This window comes from Octopus bimaculoides, chromosome 25 (assembly GCF_046866305.1).
Source record: "Octopus bimaculoides isolate indiv1 chromosome 25, ASM4686630v1, whole genome shotgun sequence".
NCBI lineage: Eukaryota > Metazoa > Mollusca > Cephalopoda > Octopoda > Octopodidae > Octopus > Octopus bimaculoides.
Window position 1 is genome coordinate 11468132 of NC_142952.1, and position 17916 is coordinate 11486047.

The following is a 17916-nucleotide window of genomic DNA, read 5'->3' on the forward strand; positions in this document are numbered from 1 at the left end:
ATCTTAATTAGGCACTTATTAGACCCATGTTGTTTACTCTGTATTAATTCAGATACATACGTATTGTATTGTATTGTAATGTAATGTAATGTAATGTAATATATGTATGTATGTATGTGTGTCATTATTCAATTTTATTTGAAGATTTCTTTCCAATAGAGAAAGAGCCGGTTTCTAACCTAGATCCAAGGCTCCTTCATTGTAATTTCAACAACATCAACAGGATGTTTTTGTTTGTATGTATACGTGCAGGTTTGTATGTTTTGTTTTATGTATGTCTTCTCATGCATATAGTTGCATGTCTAGACATGCGCTTATATACTTAAATGATAAACTTCTGAAGAATTTTACAGATTTTTACAGTTGGACTGGATCTGTAGTCTTCGAATCAGCCTTCTCCTTTCTGGTTTTGAGAAACCTAATTTCTCAAGACTAGTATTTAGTGTGTGTGTGTGTGTGTGTGTGTGTGTGTGTGTGTGTGTGATTAAAATTAAAGAACATTGATGGAATGAAAGACTCAATACATGTAAAAAAGTGTTATTTTATTGATCATGACTTTGGAAGTTGTGGCTTAATGCATCTGTCTTGTTTGAATAAGACACAACCAGGGAACCTTAAAAGTTACAGACAATGAAATTGTATTAGACATACATACACACACATAATATTATTATTATTATTATTATTATTATTATTATTATTATCATTATATCTGTTTCTAATTTAAACACAAATTTTAGGTGAGGAGAATAGTCGATTAAATCAACTCCTGTACTTTGCTAGCACTTTATTCAATTGACCCCCAAAAGGATGAAAGACAAAGTTGACCTTGGCAGGATTTGAACTAAGAATGTATAGAGTCAAAAGAAACACTGCCTGGCATTCAACGATTCTACCAATTCTGAAATCAATAAAGCTGTAATAACCCACCTCTGAAAGTCTGGTGATGATCTGGTACTTAAGACTACTGTATACATCATCATCTTTCAAATCTGTTCAATAGAATAATAATCATTTCATTAACAATATCTAATTAATCATAAACTTTTCATTAATTCCTCATCTCCATAATATGTCAAGTGACATACAAAGTTTAGGGTCCACAAAATACACACCTGACATTTATTTTTTTTTTTTTTTTTTTTGTCATTTCAACTGGAAATTTATTTCCTTGATTTTTTTCTCTCATGCACATAAATAATAAGACTGGCGCTCCAACAATGCCCAAGACTGTTTCATTCCTGACTTGGCCTTCTGGGCCATGGAGCACCAAATGAACGAAACTTAGACATGGGTGGTGCCAACAATGACATACAAACATACATACACACACTGGGGTACAATTCAAAGATATTCCGCCCATACACCTCCTGTCCATCTGTATATCTAGGACCAAAATGTCCAATGTTTTTCTTTCTTTAATATGATAAAGTGTGTGGAGGCGCAATGGCCCAGTGGTTAGGGCAGCGAACTCGCGGTCATAGGATCGCGGTTTCGATTCCCAGACCGGGCATTGTGAGTGTTTATTGAGCGAAAACACCTAAAGCTCCACGAGGCTCCGGCAGGGGATGGTGGCGAACCCTGCTGTACTCTTTCACCACAACTTTCTCTCACTCTTACTTCCTGTTTCTGTTGTGCCTGTAATTCAAAGGGTCAGCCTTGTCACACTGTGTCATGCTGAATATCCCCGAGAACTACGTTAAGGGTACACGTGTCTGTGGAGTGCTCAGCCACTTGCACGTTAATTTCACGAGCAGGCTGTTCCGTTGATCGGATCAACTGGAACCCTCGACGTCGTAAGCGACGGAGTGCCAACAGCAACAACTATGATGAAGCGTGATTTGATGGAGTATTGCCAAGAGACTAAAAGATCATGGTGATGATGATGGTGATTGTGATGGTGATAGTGATGGTGAGTCCATAAGGTTGATTAAATCAATAGTTTGTACATCCCAGAGAGATGATGTGTACGAAGTCAGCCTCTTCAAAAAAAAAGATTTCAAAGTAAAAACTATCAAAAACAAAACAACATTAATGGAAGACAGTAATCCATAACTTTGATCTTCATCTTTTTATGACACAGCTGCCTTTCTCTAATTTCATGATGAAGATGATGGTGATGATGATGATGACAGTGATGATGATGATGACAGTGGTGGTGGTGATGATGATGATGATGATGATGACAGTGGTGGTGGTATTGACGACGACGACGATGATGACAGTGGTGGTGGTGATGATGATGATGACAGTGGTGGTGATGATGATGATGATGATGACACTGGTGGTGGTGGTGGTGGTGGTGATGATGATGATGATGATGAGTGGTAGTGGTGGTGATAATGATGATGATGATGACAGTGGTGGTGGTGGTGGTGGTGACGATGATGACGACGATGACAGTTAATGTACAAACTTACCACTTATAACCTGTTTGACAAACCTGTCAGTTAGCAACACAGCACCACTGTCGACGTAATGCAAGAATTGGCTGGAAAGAAAGCAATAAGAAAAATTTTAAAAAACAACAAACAAATTTATTTCCTAAGATGTTGATGATGATGATGATGATGATGATGATGATCGGCATCATCATCATCATCATCATCATGATCAATTTCAGAGAAAGACAGATCAATAACACGTTAGATTATCCACTTAAGATTCACTAATTCAAACCCTGTCCTTGCTACTCAAAGGTGTCCATCACAAATGGACTTCACTTACAATGCACCAGTCCACCTGGCTTTCAATAGGTACCACAAGTACAGATTACTGCTGCAGGTAGCAGGAACATAGTATGATAGTTTAGTGGGGGTTTTTTTTACTATGCATCGCTTGGATGAAATCTAGGCACACATATGGCGGACAGAGACCTTTCGGAATCAATAAAATAAACACCAGTTGAATGTTAAGGTTGATGTAACTGGCATACACCTTCCCCTAAATTTCAAACCTTTTGACAATCGTAGAAGGATCATTATTATTATTATTATTATTAGGGTGGTGAGCTGGCAGAATCATTAGTACGCTGGGCAAAGTGCTTAGCGGCATTTCGTCTGCTGCTATGTAATGAGTTCAAATTCCACTGAGGTCGACTTTGCCTTTCATCCTTTCAGGGTCAATAATTTTAATACCAGTCAAGTACTGGGATTGCCGTCATCAACTTACCTGCTCCCCACAAATTTCAGGTGTATATATATGTGTGTATATGTTTGTGTATCTGTGTTTGCCCCCCACCCCCAACATCGCTTGACAACCGATACTGGTGTGTTTACGTCCGCGTAACTTAGCAATTCGGCAAAAGACACCGATAGAATAAGTACTAGGCTTACAAAGAATAAGACCTGGGGTCGATTTGATTCGACTAAAGGAGGTGCTCCATCATGGCCGCAGTAAAAGAGTAATACAGCACATGTATTTGATCCCTATAAATAAACCACTTGTTCAAGTTACTCGGCAAAAGCTAAACATTCATACGTCATTTTCAAAGGGCGAGTCCACCATCTTTACAATCATTAAAGCGGGGGGGCTGAAAAACCATTAGCCCCTCAGTCAAAATGCTTAGCAGCATTTCTTCTGATTCCTTACGTTCTGAGTTCAAATTAATACCGTTACCTCCGCCTTGCCAAAGGCAGAGGTATTGTTTTCAGTCATCTTTGTTTGTTTGTTTGTGGGCAAGATATCTCAAGAACTGCAGAATGGATTCGGATGAAACTTCCAGGGATGTTTGACCTCATGACTGGCACGAACTGATTAGATTTTGGGATCTGGACAAGGATTCTGGATTATTTTTGTTCTTTATTTTTTATACTTAATTTATGAGAGTGGTCGGGTTCATTTTTAGTATTCTCGTTTGTGAGAGCAGTCGAGCTTATTTCAGATATTCTCATTCTAAAAATCATCTCCAGCTAATCCTTGAGAGGGCGTTGGTGTTGCCTTGGCAGAGGTTTGCCCTCTCTGAGTGCTCTTGTTTTATATTTACTTTACTTTTTGATAAAAGATAAATATATTTTCTGTTCAGTTTCTGATTATTCCTCAACAAAATTCAATAATTGTTATTAATGTTGTCAAATGATGGAAGGGAAGAAAGAAACGAAGCGAAACAGGGTTTAAAAAAAAAAGTTGTTTTTTTTTTAAATTTATACCAGGGGAAGTAACTTTGTATACTACCTTAGATATCCACTAATTATCTCCCATCACGGAAAGTTAATCTGAAAGATTTCAAACACACACACACACACACACACACACACACACACATATTGAAGAATTCCGTGCTGTCCAGAGCCTGCTTTTCCAATCTTTGACTAGAGTAGTAGTAGTCTTCAGTTCCTTCTATGATGCTGCTAAATTGAATATTCTTATTGATGTGGTTCACTCACCCAAGGCTATCACCACAAGATCTTCATCCAAATATTTTCATTGCTTATTACAATTGATTCATTAACTAGATCGTGGGGGTAATATTGGCTTCAAATTTTGGCACAAGGCCAGTAATTTCGGGGAAGGGCACTAGTCGATTAGATCTACCCTAGTATTTAACTGGTACTTATTTTATCGACCCCGAAAGGATGAAAAGTAAAATCAACCGCAATGGAATTTGAACTCAGAACGAAAGAACAAACGAAACGCCAGTAAGAATATGGGTATCAGATGGGTAGTATATTAGGCATCATATATCTGTACCCCAGGGTCACTTTGATGGCATGCACTGCTCTCTCACTCAATAATAATAATGATAATGGTTTCCAATTTAGGAACCTGGCCAGTAATTTTAAGAGTAGGGGTTAGTCGATTACATTGACCTCAGTATTTGACTGGTACTAAATTTTATTGGTCTTGAAAGGCTGAAAGACAAACTTGACCCCAATGGGGTCTCAGAACATAAAGCCTCGGAACAAATACCACAAGACATTTACTCTGATGTTGTGATAAAATAATAAAAACACAGAAAGAAGAAACAAGGGAAATATATTTTTAAAAAATGAAGATTTTTACCTGAGACTGAGACAACGAAAAGCAAGAGTTGTAAAATAGGTACAGAAACCTGAACAGAAAAAGAAATATTATAATTAACATAAATTAACATAAATTAACAATGCTACATAAATTTATGTAGTTACATAAATTAATGTACTGTTACATAAATTGATGTACTGTTATGTAAATTATTTTAGCATTACATTGATTGATGTATTATTACATAAATTAACATACAGCTACATAGATTAATATATTAATTGAGGGTCATGGCTCAGTGGTTGGGGTGTTGGATTCATGATTGTCAGATTGTGGTTTCGATTTCTGGACTGAGTAATGCATTGTGTTCTTGAGCAAAACACTTCATTTCACATTGTTTCAGCCCACTAAGCTGACAAAAATGAGTTATCTAGCAATGGACCAGCATCCCATCCAGGAGGGGATACATACACCACAGAATCTGAGAAACCAGCCCTATGAGTTTATATGACTAAGAAAGAAGCTTTAATGTACTGTCACAGAAATTCCAGCAGAAGGTCCAGTCCTTATTGCTGTGTGGTGGCCTGTGTGTCTCGCTGACCCTGAGAGTTATGTCAACAGAGCACAAGCTCCATGTAGGGCCTCCCACGCTGGATAGGTCAAACGATAGAGGCCAGACTAATAAGGACCACCTCATCCCAGGGATAAAAATGGGTTTGTGTAGGGTCAACATCTCAACCTAAAAAAAAAAGAGTTACAGAAGCACTGATTACATTTCAAAACCAACAAGAGCTGAAAGACAAAGGCCTTGCTTCAGGGAAACGTATCACATAGGGCAGCAAAATCTAAAAGAAGCTGCTAAACTGGAAACTTCTAAACAAAACAAAAAAAAAAGAACTTTTTTTAACCCTTTAGCATTCAGATTACTCTGTCAAATGTAATAACCCTTATTTATTCACATTGTTTTAAATTAATCCTGGATTATCTTATAACTTCGAGACTTTGATGATGTCATTGTATATTTTTAGACTGACATTGTAGGGGAGGTGTAAGAGGCTGGATCTGGTCGGTTTTAACATAGAACAGACAGAATATTTGAGCCAGATATGGCTGGATTAAATGCTATAGGGTTCATCATCATCATCATTGTTCAACGTCTGCTTTTCATGCTGGCATGGATTGGACAGTTTGACTGAGGACTGGCTGCAGACATGTATACGAACAGTCATCGACCGGACGAGCCCCTAGCGCTTGCTGGCTGGCGGCGGCCAATTCCGCTTCTCGCTCCTTGCGTTGCGACAGTGGGCGTCATTGTGCAGCTACAGCCACATCAGTGTGACTCGCGGGGAAGAAAAGGTTCCCCACCATGCTGCTCGCAACCGCGCCACAGGTAGTGGTGCCCCCACTCGCTGTGCCGCATTGTCGAATGATCAAATCGCGATGATACCTGGTTGATCCTGCCAGTAGTCATATGCTTGTCTCAAAGCTTAAGCCAGGCTGCACCAGGCTCCAATCTAATCTGGTGAGGTTTCTACAGCTGGATGACCTTACTAATACTAACCACTCTGAGAGTATAATGGGTGCTTCTTACGTGCCACCGGCACAGAAGCCAGTCAGGCGGCACTGGCACCGACCACGTTTGGATGGGCTTTTTACGTGCCACCGGCACACGAGCCAGTCAGGGAGCACTAGCTTCAACCACGTTCGGAAAGTGCTCTTTATGTGCCACTGGCTTGGATGTGTCACCGGCACGATCTAAAAGTAATATAAATGCCCCAGCATGACCACAGTTCTACAGGCTTAAACCAGTCAAACCGGTAAAGATTTTATTTGTTTATTTATTTATTAGATTTGATGTGAAAGTTTGGCTTACCATTAGTTATTGGGAAGGTTTGTTCTTTGAGTGCCATTGATATCCGTTCAAACAACTGGAATAAACCATATTCTTCCTTTGTAGGAGATTGGTACCTAGTAAGAGACAACGGAGAGACAGGAGGGAAATAAGAGAGAGAAAGAGGTAATGTACGGTGAGAGAGTGAAGAGGAGAGAGTGAATGATAGAAAGAGAGGAAGAATTATGGAGAGAAAGGTTGAGAGAGAAAGAGAGAGAGAGCTATTGAGACAGTATGAGGAAGAAAAATTACGAAAGAGAAAAAGATTCAGAATGAAAGTTGTGTCATTTATTTGTAACAAATATTGAGGACTTTAGTTCAAATCCAGCCAATGTTGATCAAATTTCCTCCTCCCACTCCCACTCCACTAGAATTTATAAAACATTTAGCAGTAATTAAATGGAGTTAAATGAACTGATTATTATAGCATGACTGTTAACAACGCACTACTTGAATCTGTTGCATTTCAACAAGAGTCTTCTACTTATAGCCCTGGGCCAATCCAAAACCTTGTGAATGGATTTGGTTGAGGGAAACTGGAAGAAGCTCAACTAGAGAGAGAGTGGGGAGAATAAGAGAGAGAAAAAACGTGAGAGAGAGAGGAGGGCAAGAGAGTGGGGGTGGGGATAAGAGTGAACATGTCAAAGAATAGACAGGCGCAGGAATGGCTGTGTGGTAAGTAGCTTGCTTACCAACCACATGGTTCCAGGTTCATTCCCACTGCGTGGCACGTTGGGCAAGTGTCTTCTACTATAGCCTCGGGCCGACCAAAGTCTTGTGAGTGGATTTAGTAGATGGAAACTGAAAGAAGTCCGTCATATATATGTATATATGTGTGCATGTGTATATGTTTGTGTGTCTGTGTTTGTCACCCCAACATCACTTGACAAGCGATGGTGGTGTGTTTACGTCCCCATAACTTAGTAGTTCGGCAAAAGAGACCGACAGAATAAGTACTAGGCTTACAAAGAATAAGTCCTGGGGTCGATTCGCTTGATTAAAGGCACCAAAGAGAGGATTTGAACCATGAATGCTTTGGTAAATATTCCAACATGGCATTGATTCAGAAACATTTTTACAAAGATATAAACAAACAAGTTTTACTCACAAAGCACGCTTTTCATGCGGTTTATTAACGCTCCAGGCAAACTGACATAACTGGCGAGCTTGACATAACTTTAAAAAAATAAAAAAACAATCAACAAAAAATATTAATTTTCAAATAACTACAAAGAAATTATTGATATTTCTATATCATTTTTATTATCATTGTTAACATCATCATTATTATTATTAGCATTATTATATCTCCATATTGTTATCATTGTGGAGGCACAATGGCCCAGTGGTTAGGGCAACGCCCAGACTGGGCGTTGTGAGTGTTTATTGAGCGAAAACACCTAAAGCTCCACGAGGCTCCGGCAGGGGGATAGTGGCGAACCCTGCTGTACTCTTCCACCACAACTTTCTCTCACTCTTACTTCCTGTTTCTGTTGTGCCTGTAATTCAAAGGGTCAGCCTTGTCACACTCTGTGTCACGCTGAATATCCCCGAGAACTACGTTAAGGGTACACATGTCTGTGGAGTGCTCAGCCACTTGCACGTTAATTTCACGAGCAGGCTGTTCCGTTGACCGGATCAACTGGAACCCTCGACGTCGTAAGCAACAGAGTGCCAACAACAACATTGTTATCATTATCCTCATCATAATCATTATTATCATCATAGGCGCAGGAGTGGCTGTGTGGTAAGTAGCTTGCTTACCAACCACATGGTTCCGGGTTCATTCCCACTGCGGGGCAAGTGTCTTCTACTATAGCCTCGGGCCGACCAAAGCCTTCTGAGTGCATTTGGTAGACAGAAACTAAAAGAAGCCTGTCGTATATATATCTATATGTATTTATATATAAATACAAAGAAATGAAACAACTGGTAAGATACCACGTGGATGAAGATCTGTGTAAACATGGAAAGACAGACATAAAAATGATCATGGTGGTGGTGGTGGTGAAAATCCTGATGGTGATGATGATGGTGATGATGATGATGATGGTGGTGGTGATGGGAGAAGGCACTCACCTGACTAGCAACGTATTCCTTTGCAATGTTCTCCAACTTTACCTGAGGTTCTGTTTTCCGGAATTTTATAAGAAATTCAGTGAAGGCTTCTTTTGTCTAAAGACAGATGGAAAATGAAATATTCAAAAATGTTTACAAGAATTTCTAAGTATTAAAGAAGTAACAGAGCAATGTGTGTGTGTGTGTGTGCGCAACTCTCTCTCTCTCTCTCTCTCTCTCTCCTCTTTGGTCCTGACATCGCATGATGGTTATGAGTGAATGTCCTCATCATAAAAACTGTCATTCATTTCCAACACCTTCTGTGGAAAACACGTCTGACCATGAGGAAATATTACATTGCTGCGAAACAGGTAAGGAAGGGTTGGGAACAGGAAGGGCATCCAGCCGTAGGAAATCTGCCTCAAAAAATTCTCTCTGAACAGTATGGAAAAGTGGATGTTGAAAGAATAATGACAATGATGGTGGTGGTGGTGGCGACAATGACAAATGATTGTGGTGATTGCAATGGTGATGATGATGATGATGATAGCTACTCAACAGACTTACCAAAAGCATTAGAATCCCATATTGCTTAGTGAGTTTGGTGGTTTCAAGAAAATGTGGCAAGGCTCCAAGAACTGAATATGGATGATGGGTTCTGATAGAATCCACTTCAGATTCAGAAGAACTCTGTTCTCTGCGACAAAAAAAACAAAAAACAAAAAAAAAAACATGAACTGCAAAGCTAACAATTCTCTTGATAAAGATATGGCTACCTTGGACTATAGGGTTCCCATTCCTGGAAATTTTGGATATATTTATAATACCTATGGTTCAAATTTCATCAAAATCTGAAGCATATGAATTTTCATGGGGTGTGGGGTCTGCCCCCCTTTACACCCCCTCAAAATTGTATGTGACATACGGCATTACCCTTCTCCCTAGGCTTGGATTTTGTGTTCCAAATTTCATTAGGATCAGCTGAGTAGTTTTCGATTCTATAAGTAACACACAAACACACAGACATTGACTTTTATATGATAAATAGGAATTTTTTTAAACATCGAATGGTTATGAAGGTCCATCCAAGTAAAATAGGAACCAAAGGGGTTCCATAGGCAAAAAATGGTTGAGAACCACTGCTTCAGATTATCCCTCCTCAGCCAACAGATAATCCCATCCTTAGTCTTTAGATAATCCTTTCTTAATCTCCAGATAATTCCTCCCTCTTCATCCAATATGTAGTCTTTCCTACAGGTAATCTATAAAAAGGGAAATCTCTTCTTACCTGACAGACTGATTGGATATGAGTTTGGTGAGAAATACATTTCCATCAGTTACATCAACTTCATTCAATTTCTGAAACAGAAATAGAAAATATTATTATTATTATTATGATAAAGATGATGATGATGATGATGATGATGAAGAGATGATAATAACATGGCAATGATAATGATGATGGTGACAGTGGTGGTGGTAAACTTTCTTTTACATTTTACTTGTTTCAGTTATTAAACTGAGGCCATGCTGGGGCACCACCTTGGAGAATTTTTAGTCAAATGAACCAACTCCAGTAATTGTTTTTTGGTTTTTGTTTTAAACCAGGTATTCTATTGGTCTTTTTTGCTGAACTGCTAAGTTACGGGGACAGAAACACACCAACACTGGTTGTCAAGCAGATACACACACACATACAACACACACACATACACAAACACACATATATGTATACACACACACATATACATACACACACATATACATACACATACATATACATACACACGGATACAACAGGCTTCTTTAAGTTAGTCTATCAAATCCGCTCACAAGACTTTGGTTGGCCCAAGGTTATAGCAGAAGACACTTGCTCAAGGTGCCACACAGTGGGATTGAACCCAGGATCATGTGGTTGGAAAGCAAACTTCTTACCACACAGCCGCACCTGGCATTTCCTTCTATAAAAAAAAAAAACTGGAATAATCCATAAAAATGCTATCTTTAATGCTTTACCTGGATATCAATTAATGTCGATTGGTTCTGGTGAGCCAACTTGCTCGTGGAAAATCTTGGAAACTGTAATTGGAATATTTGGTTCTGGCGCAGATGCTGTCGTAGTGTGTCCCAGAGGTCAGCGCTCCGAGAGAAACCCATGCGGTCTTTTACAGACTTGCGACTGATGCTGATATTGGAAAAAACATGGTACTGGATTTTGGACAAAATCTCATTTGACTGGTTCTGGCAAAAAAAAATAAGAAGGAAGACATATCAATAATTATCAATAGTGATTGCATGTTTACATGTTTGTGTATTGATTTTGTGGGTGAGTATATATGTGATTGTGTATATAGGCGCAGGAGTGGCTGCGTGGTAAGTAGCTTGCTTACCAACCACATAGTTCCAGGTTCAGTCCCACTGCGTGGCATCTTGGGCAAGTGTCTTCTACTATAGCCTCAAGCCAACCAAAACCTTGTGAGTGGATTTGGTAGACAGAAACTGAAAGAAGCCCGTCATATATATGTATATGTGTGTGTGTGTTTGTGTGTCTGTGTTTGTTCCCCTAACATTGCTTGACAACCGATGTTGGTGTTTATGTCCCTGTCACTTAGCGGTTCGGCAAAAGATACTGATAGAATAAGTACTAGGCTTACAAAAAATAAATCCCGGGGTCGATTTGCTCGACTAAAGGCGGTGCTCCAGCATGGCCGCAGTCAAATGACTGAGACAAGTAGCAGCGTAAAGAGTATATAGTTGCAGATGTGGGTAAGTTGTTAAGAATTTATAACAGACAGATTAGGTTAAGCCAGGGATGGGCAACTTTTCATCAACTGGTGGGGGGCCACATGATAAAACACATATGCATGAAGTATTACTTGGCCACTTTACACTGAATTTTTTGCAGTTCTTCAGAGTTTTATTTGTCTTAGTATGAAATTAGAAACCTAAAAACTCATCGAGGGCTGCACATGTTGAAGGCAGCATGCAGCCTGCAGGCCAGAGGTTGGCCATGCATGGATTAAGGAACAGACACACACACACACACACACCATATATATATATATATATATATATATATATATATATATATATATATATACACACACACACACACACACACACACACAGAAAGATAGATAGTATGTGTGTGTATGTGTGTGAAATTGTTACGAACCAATGTCATTCATTTGTGATACTCTTCAAATTCATGTCATTCTTGGAAACTGGATACAGGTGATAGTTGGTAACAACAAGGGCATCTGGCCATAGAAAACCCACCTCAACATCCTCCATCTAACCCACTCACTTGTGCATGGAAAAGTGGACATCATGATGATGATGATGGCAGAGGTGTGCGTGCTTGCATGTGTACAAATATATTTATTCCTGTTGAGGTAAATTTACCTTATCAAATTGTCCTCTGAAGCTATCAGCTGTTGTGAAAGGGACCACCGTTAAGATGCTCTTGGAAACTCTTTGCCTCATTTTCAAATAGGTCGTACCTAAAACATGGAAAGGATAAATCAATTAATCAGGTGTGCTACCCCCACCTGCTCATAACTCATAACTTCACTACCACCCCCATCTCTCATCCTGCAACCATCATCTTCTCATTAGTTTCGTTGGTCACAATATTTTTTCCCCTTTCTTAAATATTTTAATCACATTAACCTCACCAATTCCAGAAAACTTCATCAGCTCAATTCCACCCTATAAATACATTGTTGCTCAACCTGCTAGAAATAGCAGCCACACCTCAAACTAAATTCTACCAACTTGAAAAGGAAGGGACACTTTGGATTGTGGTCCTAGATATGCAATGCATAAAAAAAGGCAAGGAAGACCATGAATGGAACATCTGCTCAGTCAGGACTGACCTGGGGTTAAACAACAATAGTAACTGTAATGATTGCCAAAATTAGAATATGATAAACAGGAAGATGGAAGATGAATTTTGTCTTTCTACTTACTGACTAGGAACTCAGATAAAAGTTCTTGGACCTCTGGACTGGCACAGTCATTGCTGAGAGCAACAAAAATCTGGAAGCCAAACAAAAAACAGGAATGACAATAGAATTTTATACGTAATTGTATGTGTTTGTGTGTAGGTGTGTGTGTATGCAGTCATTGGTTTTACATCTGTTCTTCTATGCTGGCATAGGTTTGAGATCTTCCAAAGAGCGAGAGAGAGAGAGAGAGAGAGAGAGAGAGAGAGAAGATGAGGGAGAGGGAGAGAGAGGGAAGATGAAGGAGAGGGAGAGAGAGAGAAAATGAAGGAGAGAGAGAGAGAGAAGATGAAGGAGAGAGATGAGGGAGAGAGAGAAGATGAAGGAGAGGGAGAGAGAGATATAGAGGGAAGATGAGAGAGAGAGAGTGAAAAGAAGTGATGGGTGGAAAAGGAAAACAAATATCAAAAGAAAAGCCAAGAAAAAGGGAGGAGTCACCGTACGTCTTTGATGGCATTGTAGTCTCTGAGATGGAGTAAGATATAATGGAACAGAGCCATGCGGGTGGTTGAAAGGTAGCAACAGCTAAACAAATGGAGTAATTGGTCTTTGTTGATCAACAGTTTGTATAAACGCTGAGATTTCTTGTCATAGACCAGCCAACCTGCCAACGGAATCAGAAACATAATGGTTAAAACAAATGGAAAAGGTTATCAGGATAAAGATTAACACTTCAGCATTTAATCCAAAAGCACCCACTACACTCTCTGAGTGGTTGGCGTTAGGAAGGGCATCCAGCTGTAGAAACTCTGCCAGATCAGATTGGAGCCTGGTGTAGCCATCTGGTTTTCACCAGTCTTCAGTCAAATCGTCCAACCCATGCTAGCATGGAAGGCGGATGTTAAACGATGATGATGATGATGATGATATCTGACCCAAATATTCTAGCTGTTTTATGTTCTGAGCAGCCAGATCCAGCCTATCACACATACCCTTCAATGCCATTATAAAAATATAATTATTGCAACTTATTTCGAAACTACAAGACAATGCATGATTAATTAACCATTTTGATACCAACCTGGCTGAAACCGGCTCTGGCTCTGTTGTACAAATGTCTTGTTTCATTAAGTTTTGAATTAAAATCTTCCACAAAACCTTCGTCATAATTTATGCTCCCAACACTAGCTTAATGATATCTAAGTCATTTCACTAAATTCTTTGTTATATTTAAAATTAATTGAAAGAAACACAGAGCATCTCAAAATAAATAGCTGTGTGACAAGGAGCCCCATTTTCCATAAATAAAGAGTCTTCTTTAATCATTTCACCATTGGAGAAGACTGGAAGGAATCCTTTCTGCAATATAGACACATATTTATCTCAATTTATGTTTCCATCACGCTCCACCAGCTCTGATTGACCATTGCTCCAAATTGCTCCCCAGACCATCGCAAAATAGCTGCCTTGTTTCACTGTTGGCAACAATCTTTCCATGTTAAAATTCTTGATCACAGAATCTCCAGACCCACATTCAACCACTATCAGAAAATACAGTAAATCTGGACTCATCAGAGAATATGTATGTCTACAATGCTAGCAGCCACTCGATCATCTCACTGGCCAAATTTTTTTCTTCACTTGATATTGACTGGTTGAAGAAATGGCTTCCTTCTTGGTGTTCTGCCACAGTAGCCAAGTTTGTGGAGATACCTGACAGCTGTTCTGGGACTGACATCAACTTGTTCTGTTATATCAGAGGCCTTGCAATGAGGTCTATCCTCCACACTTCACTTAACAAAGCAAAGGGTCCAGTGAGAGGACCCTGGTCGACTTGGGCAGGGTGATGTGGACTCCTTCCCCTCTCTGGTGAATTGCACAATCACCCTATAAGCAGGATCCCACGGTTTTCTGCGATTTTATGCTGACTAAGCCCACCTTCAGACTGACCCACAATACAGCCTCTTTGAAATTTGGACAGTTCGAAGGCTTCTTTTGTACGTGGCATGATTAAACAGTCACATATAGAACTTAAAAACATAAAAACTGTCAATTAATAAAATATATAAACCTTTTCAAGTTAAAATAAACAGAAAACAATGTTTGTTATAATGATATTTCTGCTTCAGCAACTCAGAGCTGAATCTGTCTGAAATGTAATGGAAAATAGGTCAGTTTCAAAACATTGATGTCCAGGTCACAGAAGCAAAGTTTAAAGGGAGCAGTAGCAATTCCCTTGATTTCTAAATAGAAACAAATAGGAAATAACACTTACTGACCAAAGACAAAAAAAAAAAACAGAATAAAACTTTTGTTACACAGTGTTATAAGCCTGTTTAAAAAATTTTGACCTGGGGCTCACTCAGCCATACCAACCACTACAATTAGAAGATTCAGGGCTCGAATAATAGGCCTTACCTGATAGATACATTCCTTTACAGTAGTGATTCCTTAACTGTAACCGTTTACTGCTGGAATGAAGTAGAGACACGTAGTTGTGTTGGCTGTCATCCAGGTTCACATTTGCTTTGCTCCCTTTTGTATTTCGATCTTCAGGTTGTGATGGTTTTTTCTCTTTACAAACACTGCCGTACAGGGATTCTCCTTCAGATGGAAATATAGAGATATTACTGCACATGGGGGACACATGGACACCACATGGACACCACATGCATACATAAATGCACATATACGTAATATAACACACAGTGAAATAAGTTAAAGAATAAGAAGTAGTAAAGAAAAATATGAAATAGGTAGGGAGAGAGAGAGAGAGAAAGAAAGAGGGAGTACAAGAAGGACAGAGAAGGTGGAGGGACAAAGAGTGGGAGGGATTGAGAGAGGGTGAGGTGCCAGGAGAAGGTGAGGGGCCAGGGAGAAGGGGATGGGTAGAGAGCATGGCAAGAGAGAGAGAGAGAAAATAGGAGGGATAGAGAAATCGAAGGACAGGGAGAAGGTGAGGAGAAGTGAGAGCAAGAGAAGGCAGAGAGAGGTGGGTGAGGGGCAGAGATTGCAGAAGAGGCAGAGAGCAGAAGCAGCAGAGAGTGGGAGGGACGGACAGAGAGTGGGAGGGACGGACAGAAAGTGGGAGGGACGAACAGAGAGTGGGAGGGACGGACAGAGAGTGGGAGGGTGGACAGAAAGTGGGAGGGACGGACAGAGAGTAGGAGGGACGGACAGAAAGTGGGACTGGAAAAGAGAGTGGGAGGAAGAGAGAGTAGGAGAAACAGAGAGAGTAGTTTGAAAGTAATAAGAGTAAAAAAGAGAGTAAGAAGTGATGGAGGTGAACCCACTTACTGTGCAACAGGATGTGGTTACACGGTTCGTATTCAATACTGACGTTGAGGAGGTGAGTGAAAAATCCTGGGAGACTAACCACCAGGTATCCATCTGTAACGATAATGGGAAATATTACTGTAAGGGTCAACCTGTTAGAAATAGCAGCCAAACTTTTCCTGAAATTGTATTTCTATGGTTAAGAAAACAAAGGAGAGATATATTTGAGAATCTGATTCTAGATACTTTTGTTTTTTGTTGGCACTCCGTCGCTTACGACGTCAAGGGTTCCAGTTGATCCAATCAACGGAAACAGCCTGCTCATGAAATTAACGTGCAAGTGGCTGAGCACTCCACAGACACGTGAACCCTTAACGTAGTTCTCGGGGATATTCAGAGTGACAGAGTGTGACAAGGCTGGCCCTTTGTATTACAGGCACAACAGAAACAGGAAGTAAGAGTGAGAGAAAGTTGTAGTGGAAGAGTACAGCAGGGTTCGCCACCATCCCCTGCCGGAGCCTCGTGGAGCTTTTAGGTGTTTTCGCCCGATAAACACTCACAACGCCCGGTCTGGGAATCGAAACCGCGATCCTATGATCGCAAGTCTGCTGCCCTAACCACTGGGCCATTGTGCCACCATGATTCTAGATACATTGCGGCAAGAAAAACAAAAAGAGAAATGGATGAGATGATCACAAATTGTGGTTTATGGATTGGCAGAGGGCACAGCAAACTAGGGGAGATAACCACTGTGAGCCTGACTTCTCGCTAATTTTCTCATTTTGACCATGTTGTGATGTTCATACCCCCTTCTTTATACGAGATCCCTACAACTTATTTAGGTGAAGTTCACAGCTAGACTGTCAAGAAGATTCTAGAAGATTAAATCACGCAACAGCTTCACACCGATTGGTTGCTTAATAGACCGAACATGTGAAACTATAGCGGTTTGGTCATGATGTCTGACTGGTTGCCAAGTGGTTAGGTTTCAAACCACTGCTACATCATCATCATCATCGTCATCATTTAGCATCCGCTTTCCATGCTAGCATCAGTAAGACAACTTAACTGGAACTGGTAAGCTGGAGAGCTGCACCAGCCCTCAGTCTGTTTTGGCTTGGTTTCTGCAGCTGGATGCCCTTCCTAATGCCAACCATTCCACAGAATGAACTGAGTGTCTTCTATGTGTCACTTGGGTGCCTATGTGGCCCTATGGGTGCCTTTCACATGTCACCAGTACTGGTCACAAATACAATTTCATTTACCTCGACGCGTCTTCTCAAGCACAGCAAATTGCCAAAAGTCTCAGTTCCTTGCCATCGCTTCTGTGAGACTCAACATCTGAAGATCATATTTCCCCACCCAGCCCCACATTTTATCAATTCAGGAATATTAAAAAACAAAGTCTTGGCCTTTATGGATTTCAAATATATTTCAAATATATTTCGAATAACCAAATAAGGGAAGCCATTTCATCATACATTTAATGATTGTGTCTTTCTTCTTGGTGTGAAGAGAACAACAATGATGATAAAGCTGAGGATGATGGGAATGATGATGATGATATCATCATCATCATCATCATCGTTTAACGTCCGCTTTCCATGCTAGCATGGGCTGGACGATTTGACTGAGGACTGGTGAACTGGGTGGCTACACCAGGTTCCAATCTGATTTGGCAGAGTTTCTACAGCTGGATGCCCTTCCTAACGCCAACCACTCAGAGAGTGTAGTGGGTGCTTTTACGTGCCACCAGCACGAGGGCCAGTCAGGAGGTACTGG

At 40.2% G+C, this 17916-nt stretch overlaps 1 protein-coding gene across 2 annotated transcripts in view; it reads right to left on the bottom strand.

The window, feature by feature from the left end:
• Positions 1 to 17916, bottom strand: part of LOC106883136 (protein pigeon) — a 40615-nt gene that overhangs the window by 10899 nt on the left and 11800 nt on the right. For both annotated transcript variants that reach the window (XM_089342142.1, XM_089342141.1), the window contains exons 14-27: positions 16156 to 16248; positions 15277 to 15462; positions 13362 to 13522; positions 12883 to 12952; positions 12317 to 12414; positions 10928 to 11152; positions 10200 to 10270; positions 9479 to 9608; positions 8933 to 9028; positions 7962 to 8029; positions 6836 to 6930; positions 5002 to 5050; positions 2421 to 2491; positions 931 to 992 (exon numbers count right to left, since the gene is read on the bottom strand). In XM_089342142.1, the coding sequence (XP_089198268.1) occupies positions 931 to 992; positions 2421 to 2491; positions 5002 to 5050; positions 6836 to 6930; positions 7962 to 8029; positions 8933 to 9028; positions 9479 to 9608; positions 10200 to 10270; positions 10928 to 11152; positions 12317 to 12414; positions 12883 to 12952; positions 13362 to 13522; positions 15277 to 15462; positions 16156 to 16248 (1475 nt within the window). The remainder of the gene's footprint in view (positions 1 to 930; positions 993 to 2420; positions 2492 to 5001; positions 5051 to 6835; positions 6931 to 7961; positions 8030 to 8932; positions 9029 to 9478; positions 9609 to 10199; positions 10271 to 10927; positions 11153 to 12316; positions 12415 to 12882; positions 12953 to 13361; positions 13523 to 15276; positions 15463 to 16155; positions 16249 to 17916) is intronic.